Source organism: Leucoraja erinacea, chromosome 18 (genome assembly GCF_028641065.1).
Source record: "Leucoraja erinacea ecotype New England chromosome 18, Leri_hhj_1, whole genome shotgun sequence".
Taxonomy (NCBI): domain Eukaryota; kingdom Metazoa; phylum Chordata; class Chondrichthyes; order Rajiformes; family Rajidae; genus Leucoraja; species Leucoraja erinaceus.
This window is the reverse complement of record NC_073394.1, coordinates 19620458-19642868: the sequence shown is the minus strand read 5'-3', so window position 1 is coordinate 19642868 and position 22411 is coordinate 19620458. Positions and strand designations below refer to the sequence as shown.

Genomic DNA, 22411 nt, shown 5'->3' with positions numbered 1-22411 from the left:
TTATGTTTGAGAGTTCCATGTCATGTTCAGTTATAGAACTGATGTGAGTATTTAATACTGATCTTTTTTTGTTTTTATAGAGTTCAACTTACAACGTGCATTCACCAAATAATCAAGCATGACTATCCTGGCAGGTGGCCAGCTGTTGTGGATAAAATTGGTTTCTACCTACAATCTGACAACAGTGCCTATTGGCTTGGGATCCTCCTCTGTCTTCATCAGTTAGTGAAGAACTATGAGTAAGCTCTTCATTTATTTGTGACTTGAACAGTTTTCCAATTTAGTCAAATAGTAGGCATATCTACTAGGAATTGAGTTTTGACATGTGTGCTGAAGATCTACTTGTGATATTTTTCAACTATCTTTCCAACTTTATCTCAGCCTCATTTCCGAACAACTCTTGCCTGGCAGAACGACATTTTGATAGGTGATAATTATTAATGCCATTGACATTTAAACGGGAAGAATATATCGAGTGCAACTTTATTTTGGCACTGTTTTGCATTGTGAGGGAATTTTTTATTTCATGTCTGGCAATATTTCTCTAATGTTTCTATTCATTTACTGTATTGCATACTGTGTACGCACAGGTACAAGAAATCAGATGAACGTAGCCCATTGGTGGCAGCTATGCAACACTTCTTGCCAATGATGAAAGATCGATTTGTCCAACTGCTCTCAGATTCTTCAGATCAATCTGTCCTGATTCAAAAACAAATCTTCAAGATTTTCTATGCACTTGTTCAGGTATTATAATAGAAAATATAATGGCTTATTTTCTCTGAATTTGAATTATACTCTATCTCTTCACTTGTTAGATAATACAGTAAATTTGAATATGGTTACTCCATCTTTACCCCAATTCGTGAAAGGCAAATGTAATGTCAATGCTGAGTTTGCACAGACAATCACTTAAATAGTTCATTGTTTTGTGTAAGTACCTGCTAATTGTCAGTGGAAGACAGCTTCAGTTTCATGTGAAGATCCTTAAGACACGGGTGCAAACTGGTAATGTTCCTTTCTACGTCTTGTGTTAACATGCATCTACTAACTTGCATCATTGGTCCCTCCCCCCACCCTGGTCGACATACTAGTTTCACTGTCATTTAGACCCTTCCCTGCCCTAATCGACGTACTAGTTTCACTGTTTTTCTGTTCAGTTTTACTGTTTGTATCACTCGTTATCATCTTCTCCACAACCAACAATGGACTGTTGTGGGCTCCACCTTTCCTTAATCATTGGTGCTTTTCTCATTAATTTCTATGTATCTTCTATATCCCTCGTTTCCCTTTCCCCAGACTCTATCTGAAGAAGGGTCTCGACCCGAAACGTCACGTATTCTTTTACTCCAGAGATGCACCCTGACCCACGGAGTTACTCCAGCTTTTTGTCTATCTTCGGTGTAAACCAGCACCTGCAGTTCCTTCGTACACAGATATGTAAATATAGTCTTCTGTAAACACCATATTATACAAAAAAGTGTTCTCTATATAAAAAACCAAACCTAAATAATAGTGCAAAGACAAAAGCAATGCCCCCAAGTATGTGTAGTTTGGAGCTTATTTGGAGGGTGTAGTGTTTAATAGCCTGACAGTTGTAGCGAAGAAGTTGCTCCTGAACCTGGCTGCTTGTTTTCATGCTCCTATACTACCTTCCCAATGGCAGGAGTGAAATAAGAGTGTGGCCAGGGTGGTGTGGGTCTCTGATGCTGGCTGTTTTTTTATTTTTGAGGCAGAGATTCCTTTGATATTTCAGTTGCCTGTGTGGATCAGAATCAAACCTGGGTCCCGGGTGCTGTGAGGTAGCAGCTCTGCCACTGTACTGCCGTGTAATACGTGTATAGCATTAATCATTTTTGGTAGTGGTTACAGTTTGGGAGACATGGATTGGGCTCTTAAAGATAGCGGAGTCGGGGGATATGGGGAGAAGGCAGGAACGGGGTACTGATTGGGGATGATCAGCCATGATCACATTGAATGGCGGTGCTGGCTCGAAGGGCCGAATGGCCTACTCCTGCACCTGATGTCTATTGTCTATTGACAATACAAGTGAAACACTGCAGGACGTTTGCCACACATTATCTTGCTTCTGATGTAGTAAGTGCAGGAAATACTCCGCTGGTCAAGCAGCATTCTGTGGAGAGAGAAAAGCATTAACATTTTGGGGCGATACCTTTCCTGAACTTGGTCTTTCAGGGTCAATATTTGTATGGCCAATCCTGTTGAGTTTCTGATAAATGTAATTATCTGCAACGCCCACCCATGGAGCTGTGTTGAACAATCATGATTTTGAATTAAAAAATGTAAAGTACACTTATTTAAAACAGGCAGAATTAAATGAATGATTAGATTGAATTTGTAACTGAATTTTTTATTTTGTCCTTACAGTACACTCTACCGTTGGAACTGATAAGCCAACAGAATCTTACAGAATGGATGGAAATACTGAAAACTGTTGTTGATAGGGATGTTCCTCCCGTAAGTTATTCCCATTTCTGTTTTTATTCTTCTCATCTCAGTTTATGAAGGAATACAGTAGATGAGTAAAGATGAAGTGAAATTAAAATTGAAGCTTTTCATTGGGTTTAAATTCCAAAGTTTTGAATAAGCAAATGGTATTTTTTGAATCCCACGTGACATACATAGATGTCATAATTAGTTTAGAATGTGAAGTTGCAAGGGAAATAAACGTAATTGTGGTTAAAGATAGACACAGCGTGCTGGAGTAACTCAGCGGGTCAGCCAGCATCTCTGGAGAAAAAGGATGGGTGACGTTTCGGGTCCCAACCGAGATGCTGCCTGACCCGCTAAGTTATTCCAGCACTTTGTGTCCATCTTTGGCATAAACCAGCATCTGCAGTTCTTTGTTTTTACAATCATAATTTTGAGTAACCCTGTTAACTAGTTTCATACAAGTAAAATGCAACCATTTAATAGTATTTTTCCTTGTTTCTTATTGCAACTTTTTACATGCTATGTTTTGAAGTATTCCTCTTTTTCTTCTTTTTTTTTTCAGGAAACTCTTCAAGTTGATGAAGATGATCGGCCTGAGCTTCCTTGGTGGAAGTGCAAAAAATGGGCGCTGCACATCTTGGCCAGATTGTTCGAACGGTGAGCTTTCATTGATTTGTGCAATTTGTTATGCATACAGGCGTTAACTTGCATTTGCATAAGCAATTTTTTAAGCCCACTGATGACCCTGGGCTCCTTATCAAGTAGTACATTTACACGTGCGCAGCAGTACTTTTGTTTCCGACTTGCATAATATCCGACCTTTGAAAGGATCTGCAGGACGTAACCCATATGTAGGTCTGGGAGCGTTTGTGCTTGTTTTTTTCCCCAAATTGCAGAACCTTGCACAATTTATTTTAAAAAACGCATCTTGTTCCGAATGTTCGTGTAACTGAGATTTAATTTAATACCATGGCTGTCTATCAGAATCAGAATGCTTTATTGTCATTGCATGTGTCACATACAACAAGATTACTGTGTCTCTCCATTTAAAAGAACTTCAACCATTCACATACTCATACTTTTCACACTCCCTCCCTCCCCAAACCCACCCATGGATTCACATTTACATAAATTAACACTGTCTCCCACCCCCCTCCTTCCCCATAACCCGCTCCCGAGACAGAGTTCAGTTCCAAGATTGTTGATGGGTAAAAACTGTTCTTGAGTCTGGCAGTGCGTGACTTTAGCGACCTGTACCGTTTTCCTGAGGGCAGCAGTGGGAAAAGGTGGTGACAAGGATGTGTAATGTCTTTCACGATATTACAGGTCCTGCTGCGGCATCTGGAGTGGTAAATGTCCTCCAGAGGGGGCAGGGGGAGTCCAATGATACCCTGGGCAGTTTTTATCACCCTCTGGAGAGCTGCTCTGTCAGCTGCTGAACACTTCCCAAACCAGGCAGTTATGCAGTAAGTCAGTATGCTTTCTACTGAACAGCGGTAGAATGACTCCAGCAGTTTAGCAGACAGATGGGCCTTCCTCAGTGTTCTGAGGAAGTAAAGTCTCTGTTGCGCCTTTTTTACAACTACAGCAGAGTTCACAGACCATTTAAGATCCTCACTGATGTTGATCCCCAGAAATTTAAAACTAGGCACCCTCTCCACCTCCTCGCCCCCTATCTCCAGTGGCCTGAGCTCCGCTCTATGTCGCCTGAAATCAGTGATGATCTCCTTTGTCTTTTTAGTGTTCAGAGAGAGATTGTTGTGAGCACACCACTCAGAAAGTCTGTGCACCTCCTCTCTATAGGCGACCTCGTTCCCATTTGAGATGAGCCCCACCACGGTTGTATCGTCCGCAAATTTTATGATCCTATTTGCGGGGTGATGGGGCAAGCAGTCATGTGTGTATAGGGCGTAGAGGAGCGGACTGAGCACACAGCCCTGCGGTGCTCCTGTGCTGAGGGTCAGGGATGTCGAGGTGTAGGGTCCAAGTCTCACCGTCTGTGGGCGTTCACTGAGAAAGTCTATTATTTGTAATCAACAAGATATTGTTGACCTGCTGAGTTACTCCAGCATTTTGTGTCTACCTTCGATTTAAACCAGCATCTGCAGTTCGTTCCTACAGATATTGTTGAATATTGGGGATATTACAGCTGAGCCAAACCATTCAATGCCTTGTGTTCACAATGGAGTGTGAACACAAGTATCCCTGGATAAGGATCAAGAGCCAAATTTGAGGCTATTTTGGCCTATTACTAGCTTAATAATTCAACATTTAAAAGCATGAGATTGGTTATTTCAAAGGTGATTTCTTCAATGAGTAGCTATTGAAATGTATTTAAATCCACCAGATATGGAAGTCCGGGTAACGTTTCCAAAGAATACAATGAATTTGCTGAAGTATTCCTTAAAGGTTATGCTGTCAGTATCCAGCAGGTAAAGTATTATTTTCATACTTTTTCTAAGCCTTAACCTTTTAAGTTGTTTTAATGTTTTGTCCTGTGTATTTTACATTATATTGGGAGGGATAGTAGATTTGTATTTTTCAAACTGTCTTTCATTACAATTGATTGCTGGAGAATCTGTTTCCAGATTGGAAAGAGAGGAGGCCTTGACAAGGATCTTTGTTTCTTCTCTAGCCCCAGATGAGGTACTTGAGAGTGACCAATGTTTTCCGTTTGCTTCAGAAAGGAAGGAGGATATAAATATGCTGAGGCAGTTTGAGCTCAAGAATGAGGTGGTACTGAGACTCTTGAAGAACAGAGTCCCCGAACAAGTGTGAGGTTTTGCACTTTGGGAGGTTGAATGTGAGGAGAGACTATACAGTTAATTGCAAGACCCTTAGCAGCATAAATGTGCAGAAGGATCTTGGATTCCAAATTCATGGCTCACTAATAATGGCAGCACAACTAGATAGGGTTGGAAAGAAGGCATATGGTATGCTTGCCTTCATTGCTAGATGCATTGAATATAAGAGTCAGGATGTTATGATACAGCTGTATAGGACTTTGGTCAGACCGCTTTAGGAGTATTGCATGTAGTTCAGGTCGCCCCATTACAGGAACAATGTGGAAGCATTGGAGAGAGTCAAAAGAGGGTTATCAGAATGCTGCCTGGTTTCAGGTACAGAGGGAGATTGGATCGATTTGGATTGTTTTCTCTGGAGCGTTTGAGGTTGAGTGGAGACTTGATAGCAGTATATAAAATTATGCGAGGCATAGATTGGGTGACAGTCAGAAGCTTTTTTCCAAAATGGAAATGTCCAACACGAGAGGGCATTATCTAGGAGGTGAGAGGGGGAAAGTTTAATGGAGATGTGCGGGGCATGCTTTATTTTACAAAGGGTGATGGGGCCTGGAACGCATTGCCAGTGATGGTGGTGGAAGCCAAGATGATGGTGGCGTTTAATAGGCTTTTTGATAGGCACATGGAAGGGAATAGAGGGATATGGATCATGTGCAGGCAGGTGAGATTGGTTCATCTGGGCATGTTCGGCACAAATGTTGTGGGTGGAAGGGCCTGTTCCTGTGCTGTACTGTTCTATGTTCCAACGACGCCTTAAGGTTTTCTTCAAATTATTGTCAATTAATACACGTGTCAGACCATCTGTTTATTGTCATATGAAAGACAACTCCATTATTGCACTCCCTCAGTACTTTCTTGAGTCGTGTGTGTGTGTGTGTGTGTGTGTGTGTGTGTGTGTGTGTGTGTGTGTGTGTGTGGTGTGTGTGTGTGGTGTGTGTGTGTGTGTTGTGTGTGTGTGTGTGTGTGTTGTGTGTGTGTGTGTGTGTGTGTGTGTGTGTGTGTGTGTGTGTGTGTGTGTGTGTGTGTGTGTGTGTGTGTGTGTGTGTGTGTGGGTGGTGTGTGGGTGTGTGTGTGTGTGGGGTGTGTGTGTGTGTGTGTTTGTAACATCTTTAGAATATGTTGATCCTGTGATTTTAGATCTGTTCTTCTATGTAAAATTCCTATAATAGAGACCTTTTATCATCGTATCTTGTTACAGGTGCTGTTGAAAGTTTTGTATCAATACAAAGAGAAACAATATGTAGCTCCTCGTGTATTGCAGCAAACTCTGAACTACATTAACCAAGGGGTTGCTCATGCTGTTACTTGGAAGAATTTAAAGCCCCATATTCAGGTGCTTGTTATACTGCTGTGGTTTAATTGTTTTATAATTGATTCTGAACAGTTACTAAATTGAATACATTATTAGTTGTTTTTGTATGTGGGTGTTTTAACCCTGTCTTCAAACCAAGTGCAGGTGTACTCTGTGTTACAGGCATTTGATTTACAGATATTTGCCCATGTGCAATTTGCAAATCATTCCCCAGATAATTGAAACGCGAATAAAATGTGCTCTTAAAGAATATATGGAAAGAAGAGTAAATATTTTTGTTCAACCTGAGTTCATTGACGCATGTGCAGATGACACGGGTTTGCATTATGGAAAATTGCGACAAGTCTTTTCAAGGAAAGCTACCCCCCCCCATCTACTGTTACATGGGATTCACCTGTATCTGGTTAGTACTCTTGAACCATGGTTGCATAATTTGTAGAATTATACAACTCAAACGGGCCCTTAGGCCCAACTCGTCCATTCTAGCCAAGGTGTCCCATCTAAGACGGACCCGGGTTTGATCCTGGTTATGGGTGCTGCATGGGTTTCCTCCCACACTTCATAGATGTTTTTAAGTTGATTGGCCTCCACCTGTGCCAATGAATTCCATAGTTTCACCACCCTCTGAAATTCCTCCTCATCTTAAGAAAGGTACTTCCTATTATTCTGAGACATTATTAAACAGAGTATCAGTAAACAAGTATCAGTAGAAGTTATTTCTCGTCAACTTCAATGACCATCTGTGGTTGAAATAGCAACAGTGTTCTAAAGAGATCAGCTTAACCTGGCATGTTCGCTATGGACATGTTGCTCTTCTGTTCTGTATTATATAGGTCTGCATCCAGCTAAATAGTGAGCAGAGGTGGCTCACTGAACTAAGTTTTCTGTTTTTACACCCTTCCATGTCCCTTTCTTCCATTCTCCCCCCCCCCCCGTCCAGCCCACAAAATTCCAAACTTGATCACAGAGGCTATTTCTACAATGTATGTCATAAACTTTTATTATTTTAATGAGTTGAGAATTGTGGATGTGTTGCAAAAAGCTAAGTATTGCATCGTCATAATCAGTTTCAATTTTAAGTGTAGTAATAGAAAATAAATCATTTTCACATATACATCTCAGTTGAAGTTTCATAAAGCTGCTAATTTTGATGTGATTTTCTTGGGAGGCGGGAGAATATATTTGGGGGCAAAAAAATTATCACATTTATCTTGATTGAGGTCATAAATAATTTTGAGAAAGACTACTTAAGTGTGATGAAAGTGAATTTGGAATGAGTGGCATTCTTGGCTCAGGAGATGGTCATGGATTTGGCTCCTGATGAATGATCATTTGTGTAAGAAAATATTAAAAGTTCCCATTCTTATTGTACTGTATTTCAAGAGTTGCCATCTTAAGGAAAGGGCATGCATTCGTGAAATTATTAAGTGCTCTCCATAACTATTGATTTTGATAATTATTTAAAACTTTGTTGTTTATAGGGCATTATCCAGGATGTTGTCTTCCCATTGATGTGTTATACAGATGCAGATGAGGAACTCTGGCAAGAGGATCCATACGAGTATATTCGTATGAAATTTGGTAGGGATGCTATTTATTTTCACTTCTGGGAATGTTTACTCAAAATTGAAACGGCAGTGCCTTTGAAAGATTGAGCACCTTGAATAAAAGTTAAACGGCCTCTTTGAAAGTAAAACCTTTGCATCAGACATCTGAAATTTTCGTTTGACCAAGTTATTGTTGGCATTATGATTGTATCTTTTGTAGTTTTTCCTATCATCATCACCATAATTGGTTGTGGTATGGTTTCATTGTATTGTATTTGTATATCTTTCATCCAAGAAGACTGTTCCCTTTGAACAGAAGGTGTAACAGCAGGATCTCATTCTTTTTTTTTGTCAAATTCTGCAAATTTAGCAGGGTAATTTTTGTGGTGAACAGATTTTGAGAACCAGGGTAATGGTTTACAAAAAAAGACAAAATGCTGGAGTAACTGCGCATCAGGCAGCATCTCTGGAGAACATGGATTGGCCATGTTATGGGTTGGGATCCTCCTTCAAACTGATTGTAGTGGGGGGAGTAGACAAAAGGCTGTGGGAGGCTTCCCGCAGGATTGGAGACACCTATCCATTTTCCATATGTTGGAGTGTCTAAGTGTGACCCACTTAGATACTCCAACATTTTTAGTTTAAGATTTTCAATGTTATATTTTGTTTGCTGTTTGCCAACCAAAAAGATTAGAATTTAATGGCATTTAATAATTTAAACATTTGGTGAACTGATCATAAAACTATCATTCTGCTGTTTAGAAAATATCTTCCTCAAAGACTTTTTACTGCAGGTAGTTGCAATAATAATTACATAAAAACAATTGTGTCCATGGGAAAAGGGATGAGGGGCTGTGGTGGTTCAGGCTCGCAATAACAATTTTTCTTACAGTATTTTCTAAATTAAATGACATTTTATGCAAGTTATAATACTAAGGCTACATTTTACATTGTTAAACAATTCTCAGTAGAAGTGATTACTCATCAATTCAATTATCATCCGTAGTTGAAGTAGCAACTGTATTCTTGAGAGACAATGGTGTCTGATTACTGTGGGGAAGTTGCATGTGAACAGTTTTCATTCAGGGAGCTTTTTGCCTGGTTGTCAGTTACCAAAATAATTTGAATGGATCTCTAGTTCCCAATTGAAATTGTGCTTTACACCAATTCGGCCCACTTGATGCAAATTTGTTTTTCCTGATTCATCACGTTTTATACTATTCACGTTTTGGAAACGCTGTTAAAGCAGAAGTGCCTGTGTTTACTGTTTGAATACCTTTGGACAATATCTTCAAAATATAAGATGTACAAACCGTAAGCATAGTTCTGTTTGAGTTTTGATCATATAATGTCTTTAAAGAGCATTGTTGAGGCTGAATTTGGTAATGAAGAGATTGGGTGCTTTTTGAATTTAAAATCCATGTATTTAAACATGTTTAAAGAGCATGTTGGAATTTAATAATAATTGAATTTATTTTTGATTTAGATGTCTTTGAAGACTTCATCTCTCCAACAACAGCTGCTCAAACATTATTGTACACAGCATGCAGCAAGAGAAAAGAAGTTAGTATTTTGTTATGGTCATCAGAAATTGCTGTCACCTATCATTTGTAATGATCCCCCTAATTGCCATGGCCTTTTTGTTTCAGGTGTTGCAAAAATCAATGGGATTCTGTTACCAGATACTTACAGAACCAACGGTTGATCCCCGGAAGAAAGATGGAGCCTTGCATATGATTGGTTCCTTAGCAGAAGTACTACTAAAGGTGATTAAAGTGCCACAAATAAAGACATGCTGATGTTATGTGGATAGGTTTCTGTACTACATTGTCTCTTACAAAAATAATGCATTCTGCTAATTAGCATTAAAAATGCAAGGCAAGTTTTGTACATTACACTAAAGACAATGTACAAAACTCTAATGTTCGCGATGTTACAAAATTTTGAGATTTTAAATATCAAGTCTGTAATTTATCCCATCAGATAAAGCATAAAAATAAGTTTCATTTGACACCTAATTCACTTTCATATCTTCAGTATTAAAAAGGTTATGGCCATTTTCATACTCGGAAATTAGCATCTTGTTCCCTATTGCTTTTCCATTGACTTAACTCAAAAGCTGTGACCGAGGACAGTCAAAAGCCCATAACATTCTTAAAAATTAAGAGAGCTGAAAGAAATTTTCAGTTATTATAGATTGAAGCATTCTGAAACAAATATGAAACAATCTTACTTAGATGACTTAAAATTAAATCGTATCATTAGTTAGTTACCTAATTGTAGCTAATTACTAAATTCAATTCCTAGTTCTAAACATCTATCAATTTCTTAAGAATAGATTAACATTTTAAAATAGCCTAAGTGTCCAAATAACATTCACACAAAAATTCACAGTACAACATAATTTTTAAATCTCATTGTCATGGATTTATAGGCCAAATGGAAGGAATTTAATGTTTAATACCTGTAAATTAATGTCCATTTAAATCATCTTGCGAGTGGATTTTTGAGGAACATGATCAATTGGAACGTTGCTGTTGCGGTGAATTTAAACTCCATATCAGCAGGAAAAATACTGCTGGTTCGTATGGGGGGGAAAAAATCACTGTTTCGCAACGTAAAATGTGAATTAAAGGCATCTTGAGGAGCACTTTTATACATAAAATAAACGGTTTCCATTTACCTGTCCCGTATGTGAAATCCGTCCCCGTTGTCGGCGTTGACGGCTTTAGAAGCTGATTTAAAAATTACTCCAGCACTGAACTAGTCGGGCGATTTTATAAAAATAAAAAAAATTAAAAAACAACACAGAACGCCCGTCGGAACGATTCTTCAGCAAAAGCTTGCACTCCAACAAAATATAATCCAGGACAAGGTAGGAGAAACACGAGTTTTAACCCCGCCCCCCCACCCCCCTCAAAAATCGCGAACACGGCCAGTGGCAGAATTGCAGCGCCGCTGAAGGCAAGTATTGTAACATACCTACTAATGTCACATTTAAAATATATTTGGACAGGTATGGATAAAGGTTTAAAGGGCTATGAGCCAAATGCAGGCAAATGTGACTTGCCCAGTGTGCCAACTTGGTTGATGTGGGCATGATAGGCCTTTTTGTGCTGTATAGCTCTTGACTCTGCCAACTTTTGAAGAGGTATCTTTCTGCTCGTGTCTGTCATAGATCAAGTAATCAACATTTTTGTTTCTCTGGAGAGAAGAGAGCTGTTGCTATTATAAAAATGTAAACCAAAAACAAATTGGATCATATTCTCATTCATCTACTATTAATTGATTTCCCCCAAAAAATTATTCATTGTGGAATGGTTTTAAAAATACATTTCTTCCCATGTCAGTGTTATGTGCCTGGTCTCATTAAAATGTTTAACATTCTGTTTGCTTGCTCCTGAAACAGAAAAAGATTTACAAAGATCAGATGGAATTCATGCTACAGAACCATGTCTTCCCCTTGTTCAACAGTGAGCTGGGCTACATGAGAGCAAGGGTGAGTTCCTCAAATCTGATTAATTTCAACATTTTTGTAATCGCCTCAGATGTGGTGCAGGCTTGAAGGGCCAACTGGCCTCCTCCTGCACCTATGTTTCGACAAGCCAAGATTTATTTTAATTTATCTTGCTGTTTTGATGCAGTTGCTCTTAGAAATGTTTAAGTGAGAACCAAGGGAGGTTAGACCAAGAATGTGGCACATCTGTTAACAGAATCTTGGCCTCAAAGACTAGCTAACATGATTTATTGCTACGTGTTGTCAATTTATTTTCATTATTTAAGGTTGAAACTAATGGTCAGGTTTGCAAGAATCTTGTCTTTTCTGAATTTCTTTTGTATGTAGCTACATACAGAAATTCTATGATGGGTTTTAACATTATTGGGTATGAATCTTGAAATTCAGCTCCATTGTAAATTGGGCAGCCCCTCGTTTTAATATCTTGGAGAAGGAGAGATTGTGATATCTGATTAGTGAATCCCAGGGTTTAAGAATCAATGAGATTTATGACACAATGTCTTGCTGATACTGGAGCTAACGACACCATGTCAAGGTGATTAACAACCTTTTGCCCCTCTTGTTTTGAATGAGCTTGAGCTTGCAAATATGGTTCACTTTTCGCAGTTTTTATAATTCAACTCTTAATTGCGCAAGATATTGGGGCTCAGAAGGCTGGCTGATGGGGAAAGAAAGACGAGGCCACATTTATGGCACAACACAAATGTTTTGAATGTTCTATTACCTGGTTGTAAAAAGAATGTTATCAGGTCGATATTTCTGTCAAATTAAGGCTAACTTCATCTGGAATTCTTTAAGCATTGAGAGTACAGCAACTTTGGGTATGGAACAGAAGGAAATTAGATACAGAAAAACAAATGTCACAATTCTCATGCACAGCCTTCACCATTTCACAATCATCAGAATATTAACAGATTGAGGTATTTGCAGTGAGTACAAATGTATCAGGACTACTTTAATATTAATTATTCATTTTTCCCAATTGTAATGTATTCATGCATATTCACGTATATGTTAATGAGTGTTGTATACAAGCAGGGAATGTTGGGTAATAAAACCCTCGTGATCCAGGTACCCTGCGTGTAAGTTGTTATTCATTCTGCCTTCCGGAATATAACAAAATTGGCGACGAGGATGGGATAGAGTTTGTGAACTCATCCTTTAAATACAGTGCAGGACTGCTTTGCAACACGCAGTATTGTTTAACATTTTAAACAGTAAAGACGGAGTTGTGTCGTAGTTGTTTGCGAGCTGGATCGATAGGCCGCAGATCCTTCTGTGTAGGGGACTAGTTTAAAACAGCAGCTGTACAAATAGGCACGAGTTTGTCAGGCTATCACTATGTTGTGTCTACGTGGCAAGATGTCGCCCTTGGGATTGTATAACATTTTAGACTGAGTTTTTTTTTTTGGCAAGTTCCTTAAGCTGAATAGCCTTTGTACAGCTAAGTTTTAAGTGAATTGTTGCACCAGAACAGACAGGAATTCGGGGTCTTCGCACTGACTTTTTAAATAAAAAAAGACAACGACACGATGGCAGCGTCCACGGGCTACATCGGAAACCTTGGCACTTTTGACAAGTGTAGAGAGCCGGTCAGCTCCTAAGCTGTGGGCCGAATCATAGTGCTCTCTTCCAACGGTCCATAAGACCGTTTGCAAACGCATGAAAGCGATTCTGCTCACGGAGATCGGTTATCTGAGAGTGAGTTGGAAGAGAGCACTATGATTGAAACACAAAGTTCAGTCAGTACAGACAAAGAAACAGATTCCTCTGGTCAAAGTCAGGGTAATAAAACAGAGTCAAACAAGCCAACAGTTGAGTCAACACCTAAACCTGTTACACCTGTTACTGTTAGACGATCGGGCAGGATCCGTAAACCAGTAGTCAGATTTGGTTTGTAAGTTAAGTAACTCACTGTCTAGGTAAAATGAAAATGTGTAAATATGTAAAATAAATATATTATGTTTATCATTTAAGATTTCATAAATACTGGTTTGAATCAAGTATCACAACAAAATTATAACTGTGTACTTAGATTTGTTACTTAAAAAAAGGAAACCAGTGTAATATGTTCATGCATATTCATGTGTATGTTAATGAATTGGTTATATACAAGCAGGGAACGTTAGGTAATAAAACTCTCTCGTGATCCAGGCAGCCTGCGTGCAAGTAGTTATTCATTCTGCCATCCGGAATATAACACCAATCAGCATCTCTTGACGTGAAATTCTCAAGTTTGTGTCTTGCTTCTTCAGGCTTTTGAATTCTTTGTGTGTCGTATTTAGAAAACATTAGATGTAATATTTTTAGTTTCTTTTACTATAATGCGGCCTTTATCAGATTTGACAAAAACCTGCCCTTTTTTCTTTTCTTGTGTTCATTTCCTCTGTAAATCCTATTGGTTAGAGAGATACAACATTTTTATCTTTGCAACACCATTACCAGATTCTATTTTCTTCCCTCCAGAGATGCTGCCTGTCCCACTGAGTTACTCCAGTATTTTGTGTCTACCTTCTATTTTTAACACCCTGAGAACAGATATTTTCTTTGAGCTAAAGGATGAAGTATGTGTAATAGCAGATGTCACTGGATGCCTTGTGGGAAAATCGTGCTGATTATTTCATAACCGTAAACTGACAGTGCAGTTGTAAATAAGTTCAGTATTTTGAAAGAGATTGAAGAGATTCCATGTCCGAAAATCTGAATCCCTGCACCAACTCCTCAGCCATTAATTCTTCCGTTCTTACTATTCCTATCCTTACTAGCATGTTGCACTGGAAATAATATGAAAATTGCTACCCTCAGGTTCATGCTTTTTAACCTTTTGCCCAATTCCATATATTCAATCTGCAAGACCTCATCCCTTTTCCTACCCATGCCATTTATGCCAAAGTGCACAGTAACTTCTGGGTGCTTGCCCTCCACATTGACAATGTTCTGCAACTGCTCAGGCCTTGTCACCCTAGAACTGTTTAAGGCCACAGAATCTCCCCTCTGTCCGTCAAACTAATAAATGTCATATCACAACTGCACAGTCTGCCTTCGCCCTTCTCTGCTGTGCCTCAGAGCCAGGCTAGGATCTGACTGCTGCTTCTCTCTCCTAAATTGCCCTTTTCTCCCTATGCAGTACTATTTCATCTGCTCTCTTCCAAATCAAGTTTAATTTATTTTCTTATGCACAAGTACAGTGTAGTACAGGTCATTAAAATCTTGCTTGCAGCAGTGTCACACACACATGGACTCCGGCAAAAGCACTTAAACACATTCTGCACGAATTGCATGCTGGGCAAATTATGCAAGATGTTTGTGCAATACAAAATACAAAAAAAAACAAAAAAGATGTTTGTGCAAAACAAAATACAAAAAAAGTCCATGGTAGTGCCAGAGTTGTTCCCTAGGTTTCCATTAATGAGGTAAGATTTGGGTTGTGTAGTACTTGTACTGATCATTGTAGGAAAGTACATGTTGTTGAACCGGGTAGTATGCAACTGCAGACTTGTGTACCTTCTACCTGATGACAGTCAGAAGAAGGCATGCCTGGATTGTGGGGATCCTTGAAGATAGATGCCGTCTTGAGGCAATGCCTCGTAGGTGATTTCAGTGGTGAACATAATTTCTCTATCTTTCTTCCCCATCCCAACCAATTGGTTTGTTATTGCTAATAAAATCTAATCTATGTTCTTTGAGACATCTTTTTGCAAAAATGTGGTGCCCAGAATTAATCAAAATACTGCAGTTGAACAGTAACCATTTAAACCACAGCTGCTATATTTAGAAAAACATGACGAAAATCTCGGAAACATTTCAACCAAAGTTGAAGTAAATTCTTGAAATATGGGACACTAGGTAGAAAATTTTGCAACTAAGCAGTTTGAGATATTATGTTTTGGGAAGTCAAACCAGGGCAGGACAACCACAGTGAATGCCAGGGCTCTGGGGCGTGCTGTAGAGCAGAGGGCACCAGGAGCGCAGGTACATAATTACCAAAAGTGCTGTCACAGATAGATTGAGTGGTCAAGGTGGCTTCTGGCACATTGGCCTTCATCCGTTAGGGTATTGAACATAGAAGTTGGAATATTATGTAACTGTTGTAAAAGATGTTGATAGGCAGCGTTTGGTGTTCAGTTTTTATTTGGAGTATTGTGTTCAGCATTCTTTGGAATGCAGTAGGTTGATTGTGTAGAGATGTATCAAATCATGAGGGGAATAGAGTAAAGACAGATTGGCTTTTACCCAGAGTAGGAGAATCAAGAACCAGAGGGCATTGCATTAAGGTGAGAGGGGAAAAAATTAAGAAGAACCCGGAAAGCAATTGTTTCTACATATGGGTGGGTATATGGAAGAGGAGGCAGCAGAGGCAGGTACTATAACAGCATTTAAAATACATTGGAATAGATACATGGATAGGAGGATTTAGAGGGATATAAGCCAAACGCAGGCAGGTGGGACTAGATGGAACCTTTTGATCGGAATGTGCAAGTTGGGCCAAAGGGCCTCCCTAATATCATTTTACGGCAATTTTCTGTGCACACCAAATTTGTAGCATTAGCAGTATTTCCTTTGTGTTATTTGTAGAAAATATAACCTGTTGTTTATAATGGACACATAACGGGATATTTGTCATTCTCCATACCATTGCCATATCAAGTGTACTCGGCTCCTGGAATCTAAAAATATGAATATCAAAGAGACCTAATCCATAGTTGCTAGTGGAGGGTTACTGCTAACATTAACAAGAAATGTGATTAGAAATGAGAATTTTCTATTTTAAATGCAGTTAAGTGGTGGGTACTGTAACACCCATTATATAAACTTGTTGATTTGTGTAATTTCAGGCTTGTTGGGTCCTTCATTATTTCTGTGAGGTTAAGTTTAAGAATGACCAAAATCTCCAAACTGCGCTAGAGCTGACCCGAAGATGCCTGATTGAAGATAAAGAAATGCCTGTGAAAGTGGAAGCAGCTATAGCTCTTCAGGTTCTCATCAGCAACCAGGAGAAAGGTAATAGATAAAGCCAGTGGGGAAGCTTAATATTTGTTTTATTGCATTCCTTTTGAGAAGGATGTTATAGTCATAATCATACAGTGTGGAAACAGGCCCTTCAGCCCAACTTGCCCACACCGACCAACATGCTGTTTTACCTGCCTGCGCTTGCCCCAAAACCCTTTAAACCTATCCTATCCAAATGTCTCTTAAACGTTAAGATAGTACCCGCCTCAACCACCACCTCTGGCAGCTCGTTCCACATACCCACTGCCTTTTGTGTTTTTAAAAAAAGTTACCCTTCGGATTCCTATTGAATCTTTTCCCCCTCACGTTAAGCCTATGTCCTCTGGTTCTCGATTCTCTCTGGGTAAAAAAAAAATGCATTTACCCGATCTATCCTCTCATGATCGTGAATACCTCTATAAGATTACCCCTCATCATCCTGTGCTCCAAGGAATAAAGTCCTAGCCTGCTCCATTTCTCCATAGCTCAGGTTCTCGAGTCCTGGTAATATGTTGAGGGAGAAGATTGTTTTTTCATATTTGAATGCAATTACAAACTGTTTCCCCAGTAAATGCACCACCAAGTGCAACTCTAATTATCCTTAATTCAGATTTCAAGCATTTAATTTAGACTGTCCAAAATCTTGAGCAGATACAGATTTTCTCCAGTTTTACGTGCTTCAATGATTGAGTGAATTTGAAATTCATTGAAACTTGTTCATTAATTGGAAGCTGCCTCCTAAACTGATACTAATACTTTTATGTTTTTAGGATGTTGAAGATGTGATTAAAATGAAACTTATTTTCTCCCTACTTCCTTAACTGGCAAGAAGGGTTATATTAACTAACCTACCTGCTATGAAATTAAGAATAAACCCAGGGAGGATCTAAAACAGGCAGCAATCCACATTTGCTGCTTTTCGATCTGACTGGGTAGGCGTTGCCTGGTGTTTGGCATATCCTATGACATGAATCATCGGGGTGGAGATTCTTTTCCTGATTTTACATTGTGCAGCTTAGCCAGACATTGCATTGGCAGAGTGCATGGAGCACCGATGAGAGGTTATCTTCAGAATGTTTGTGATTGAAATTGCCCTTGAAGAAAATTGTGCCCGTCTTATACATCTGCGAAATTGTTTGAACCAGCTTGCATAATCTTTCTTAGCAGGTGCAGTGAAGTTTAACAAGAAACATAAATGTTTAAATCTTTGCCTTTTATCATCAAATCATTCTTTGTAGAATAACTAAACTATACATCGGTTTTCTTTACAGCCAAGGAATACATCAAACCTTTTATTAGACCTGTGATGCAGGCCTTATTACATATTGTGAGAGAGACTGAGAATGATGACTTAACCAATGTGATTCAGAAAATGATCTGTGAATATAGTGAAGAGGTTACCCCCATTGCAGTGGAAATGACACAGCATTTGGTAAGCAGTTTGTCTACAAAATGTTGTGTCCTGTAAGTGTCCAAATCAATTCACTGTTTTGTGCAACTGAACAGTTGCTTGCCTCAGTTTCAATAGAACTGTGCTAAAAGCAAGCTGTTTCTTTTGGCTGGTGACGTAAAAAACTGTAATAAGATAAGATCCTTTTTATTCTAGGCAATGACCTTTAATCAAGTCATACATACAGGCCCAGATGAAGAGGGCAGTGATGATAAAGCAGTAACAGCAATGGGCATCCTTAATACTATTGATACTCTCCTGAGTGTTGTGGAAGATCACAAGGAGGTTAGTTCTTCAGGTGGTAGAGGTTTATTGGAATCTAACTTTCTCAATATTCTGATGTGAACATATGCTGCTAGAACATACGCCTTTAATGGGTTATTTGCTCCTTGGTGTACAGTTTTAATTCTATTCGTATCTCTCACTGAACAAAGCTAACGTGATTTCAAAATGTTGTATTTTTGTTCAGATCACGCAGCAGCTGGAAGGCATCTGTTTGCAAGTTATTGGAACAGTCTTGCAGCAACATGTGTTAGGTATGTATTGCCTTCATGAGTGGCAGTACAGTTCATTGGATTGCACATTTGTATAATACTGAGTTCTTCATTTAAATTCCAGAATTTTATGAAGAAATCTTATCTTTGGCACACAGTCTAACTTGTCAACAAGTCTCACAACAAATGTGGCAGCTCTTGCCTCTTGTGTTTGAGGTATTTCAGCAAGATGGTTTTGATTATTATACGGGTAAGAAAAAAACACCACTTATTTATGTTGGACAAGACGTCAGTGTTTCAAAATAAAATCAGTCCAAAATCTACAATAATTGCCATCAGTTTCAAGTATTTTGTAGTCCAGTAATTTGAAAGTGTTGACATTTAGTCAAATAACTTACCTTGTATGAACTGAGGTGAAATAAACATGGCTACCTCTTTCCCCAGTTTTTCTGTTGTCTTACTGAACTTTACAGAAAGGGATGGTCATTCTCTTGTGCTAAGTTTTTCACATGCTTGCTTGGAAGTATTTTGTTGGTAAACCTACTCTGGTAGTGTAAATTTTATCAGCCCATGTTTCCAGTTTACTTTTCTGACAAGCCAACCTGATTTTAGAGATCTGATTACACGAATATGTAATTCAATGGGCAGCAGGGGTCCTTTCCCATATGGGAATGCTAAGTCTACATTTGGACAGCAGTCTTGGTTAGTGGCAGTCAAACTAAGGCATTATGAAATTATGCTTCCCAAGTTAGTTCAAATGCAATTTTGTGGGGGTGTTCTTCCTGGTGGACAACATTTTAGAAATCTAGTTTCATTCAAGCTTCTTCTTAACGAGTCCACACACAAGATTAGAAGTTGTTTAGCCAAAGCTTCTCGGCATCGGTGTCTGTCTTGTGCGTGGTGGTGGAATGATTGGTGGAAACTGGGCAGTGACATGAACGCTCTTTCCTTAAAAGAGTTAATTGGGACATGAAATCAGCAAATGAAAACCAAATTCATTTCGGTGCTGGTTAACCTGCTGTGCATTTATGACAATAGACAATAGGTGCAGGAGTAGGCCATTTGGCCGTTCGAGCAAGCACCGCCATTCAATGTGATCATGGCTGATCATCCCCAATCAGTACCCCGTTCCTGCCTTCCCTCCATATCCCCTGACACCGCTATTTTTAAGAGCCCTATCCAGCTCTCTCTTGAAAGCATCCAGAGAACCTGCCTCCACCGCCCTCTGAGGCAGAGAATTCCACAGACTCGCCACTCTCTGCGAGAAAAAGTGTTTCCTCGTCTCCGTTCTAAATGGCTTACTCCTTGGAAGTGTGTTTTACTTTTTTTCCCTTTCATAAGTACATTAAAATGGTCCTCCATACTTTTTGGAGTTCTATGACAAATGAAAGAAAATTCATTAATGAACTTCAGCCGGTTCAATTATTTAAAGTGTTCTTTAATCTTTTCAGATATGATGCCACTATTACACAATTATATAACAGTGGATACTGATACACTATTGTCTGACACCAAATACTTGGAAATGATTTACAGTATGTGTAAAAAGGTGAGTAGTATAATTTATCTGAAGTGGAATTATAGGTATTACACCCTGGAAATGGGCTGTTAGAAGTACAATTTGCCATGCATTAACTGACCACAACAAATTAATTCACATTGTTTTCATTTATTTCTCTGCAATCTAACATTGAATAAATCTCTACCGTTAACCCAAATATTTGCAAGAGGTTTTCTTGCTTTCTCTTATTTCACAAAGCACCTATAACCTTTTAATCTTGACATTCAAACTTAAACATTCGATTCTTCCAATCAGGCCAACTTCTACATTTAAAAAATAGCACTATGTTCAGCTTCAAGATAGAATTTAAAAAAAATGTTTTAAATGATTCAATCTTATTTGTATTTCATACAATGTTGGTTTGTATGACTTGCTCATGCTTTCATGTCCTTCCATTAGTTTCACACAGCACTTAAACAGCCGTCTTAAGGATTTGTATCGGCTCAACATTATTGATCTTATTAACCCAAGGAGCATTTATTCTTTGAGCCTTTACCTCCAAAATCAAATCTCCATTGTAATAAACAAAGTACAGTGATTTTTAATTTACCACAAATTTAATGTCTCTTGTCGGCTTTGAATTATTTTCAACATCATGATGTTCCTTTTAAGCTAGGTTTAGCTTTGTAATGAATTTGACTATTTTTCACACATGAGGAATAGGCATGGTTGACTAAGTCAGCATGTGGTGCCCACCCCGATTCATTCTTCAACTGATTGGCTTGCTAGGTAATTTCAGAGGGCTGCCCATTACATTACTCTAAACCAGACCAGGTAAGTTCAGACCATTTCCTTCCCCATTATTAGTAAATCAGATTTGTGTTCCACAAATCCTGGTAGTTTATTTTTCACTTACTAATACTAGTTATTTAATTCTAGGTTTAACTAAATTCTCCATCTGATGTGGTGGGATCTGAATTTGTTTCTAAAACTATCCATCCAGCCTAAATAAATTCATTGATGGTTGTGTTTTTTTAATTCATTCTCTAGTCCCTTAAACAAATCTACATTCAGCAGAGCCCTTGTGTAACCTACATTTGCAAATCCAGTAGCCACCGCATTTTCTGCCTCGTCACTCTTCGGATAATTGAATACCTTACTGTTCCGTTTTGAAGTTTTGTTTTGTCCTTCTTAGTTTTGTCCTTAACCTCATTATTCCTTGGCTCTATTTTGTTTCCATTCCTCAACCTGTAGATCATGCAATCCTATTTCAATTGTAATAGGTTTCCAATCTGTTTATTAGTTACTTAAACTAAAACTTCCCTTAAAATAAATTTGTTGAAATTCAAAATTTTATTTAAAAAATTTCATTCATTTTAATCTGGATTATTTTGTTTGTTTTTCAACATATTGTCTTTCTCTCGTTTCAGAATAGTTTCTAATGCAATCTAACTTGATTTCTCTTACATATTAGCTTTAAAAACCTCAGTGACTGTATAACAATTTAAATATTATTTTCTCCGTCTAGTATATTTACTGCAACACGAAAGAACTGGAATTGCTTGAAATATGAGCTAAAATCAGGATGTTGATAATATGCAGCAAATCGGGCAGCACCTGTGGGGAGAGAAAGTTAACGTTTATGATTGATCTTTAATCATCATGTATTATTTCCCTTTTCACAAATGCTGGCTTACCTGAGTATTTTCATTTTTCTGTTTTCAGCTCATTTACCTGATTAGATTCATTACTGTGATCTATTTCTAATTTAGTGATACAGGCCCTCTGGTCCACCGTGTCCGGGCAGACCGACCAGCGTCTATACACTAGTTCTATCCTGCACGCTAGGGACAATTTACAGAGCCAATTAGTATGCAAACCTGTAGGTCTTTGGAATCTGGGAGGAACTGGAGCACCCAGAGAAAGCCCACGCAGTCACAGGGAGAACATACAAACTCTATACAAACAGCTGAGGTCAGGATTGAATCCCAGTCTCTGGCGCTGTAAAGGATCAGCTCTACAACTCTACCACTGTGCAGCCCTAATGGTATATCTCAGCATATCTCCATCCGCCAGGCTTGCAAAATAAAATTGACAGAAAAAGTAAAATTAAGTGTCCTGGCAAAGTTGGCTGACTGTCAGTTTTGATGAGTCAGTCATTTATCAGGAGACAAATGTTCTGGGACCCTGTCATTTCTACAGCATTTGTTCTGTTTATTTATTTCATGGAGGAATTGTATTTTATTTCAGGTGCTAACAGGGGATGCAGGTGAGGATGCAGAATGCCATGCAGCTAAATTGCTTGAAGTGATTATTCTACAGTGTAAAGGGCGTGGCATTGATCAG

The 22411-nt window shown here is 38.7% G+C and overlaps 1 protein-coding gene across 2 annotated transcripts in view; it reads left to right on the top strand.

The window, feature by feature from the left end:
* Positions 1-22411, top strand: part of ipo7 (importin 7) — a 58012-nt gene that overhangs the window by 24758 nt on the left and 10843 nt on the right. For both annotated transcript variants that reach the window (XM_055649471.1, XM_055649470.1), the window contains exons 4-20: positions 81-239; positions 591-747; positions 2389-2478; positions 3017-3111; positions 4802-4886; positions 6454-6588; positions 8049-8148; positions 9601-9677; positions 9764-9880; positions 11524-11613; positions 16467-16632; positions 17892-18052; positions 18227-18355; positions 18540-18606; positions 18689-18814; positions 20016-20113; positions 22316-22411. In XM_055649471.1, coding sequence (XP_055505446.1) covers positions 81-239; positions 591-747; positions 2389-2478; positions 3017-3111; positions 4802-4886; positions 6454-6588; positions 8049-8148; positions 9601-9677; positions 9764-9880; positions 11524-11613; positions 16467-16632; positions 17892-18052; positions 18227-18355; positions 18540-18606; positions 18689-18814; positions 20016-20113; positions 22316-22411 — 1948 coding nt within the window. The remainder of the gene's footprint in view (positions 1-80; positions 240-590; positions 748-2388; positions 2479-3016; positions 3112-4801; positions 4887-6453; positions 6589-8048; positions 8149-9600; positions 9678-9763; positions 9881-11523; positions 11614-16466; positions 16633-17891; positions 18053-18226; positions 18356-18539; positions 18607-18688; positions 18815-20015; positions 20114-22315) is intronic.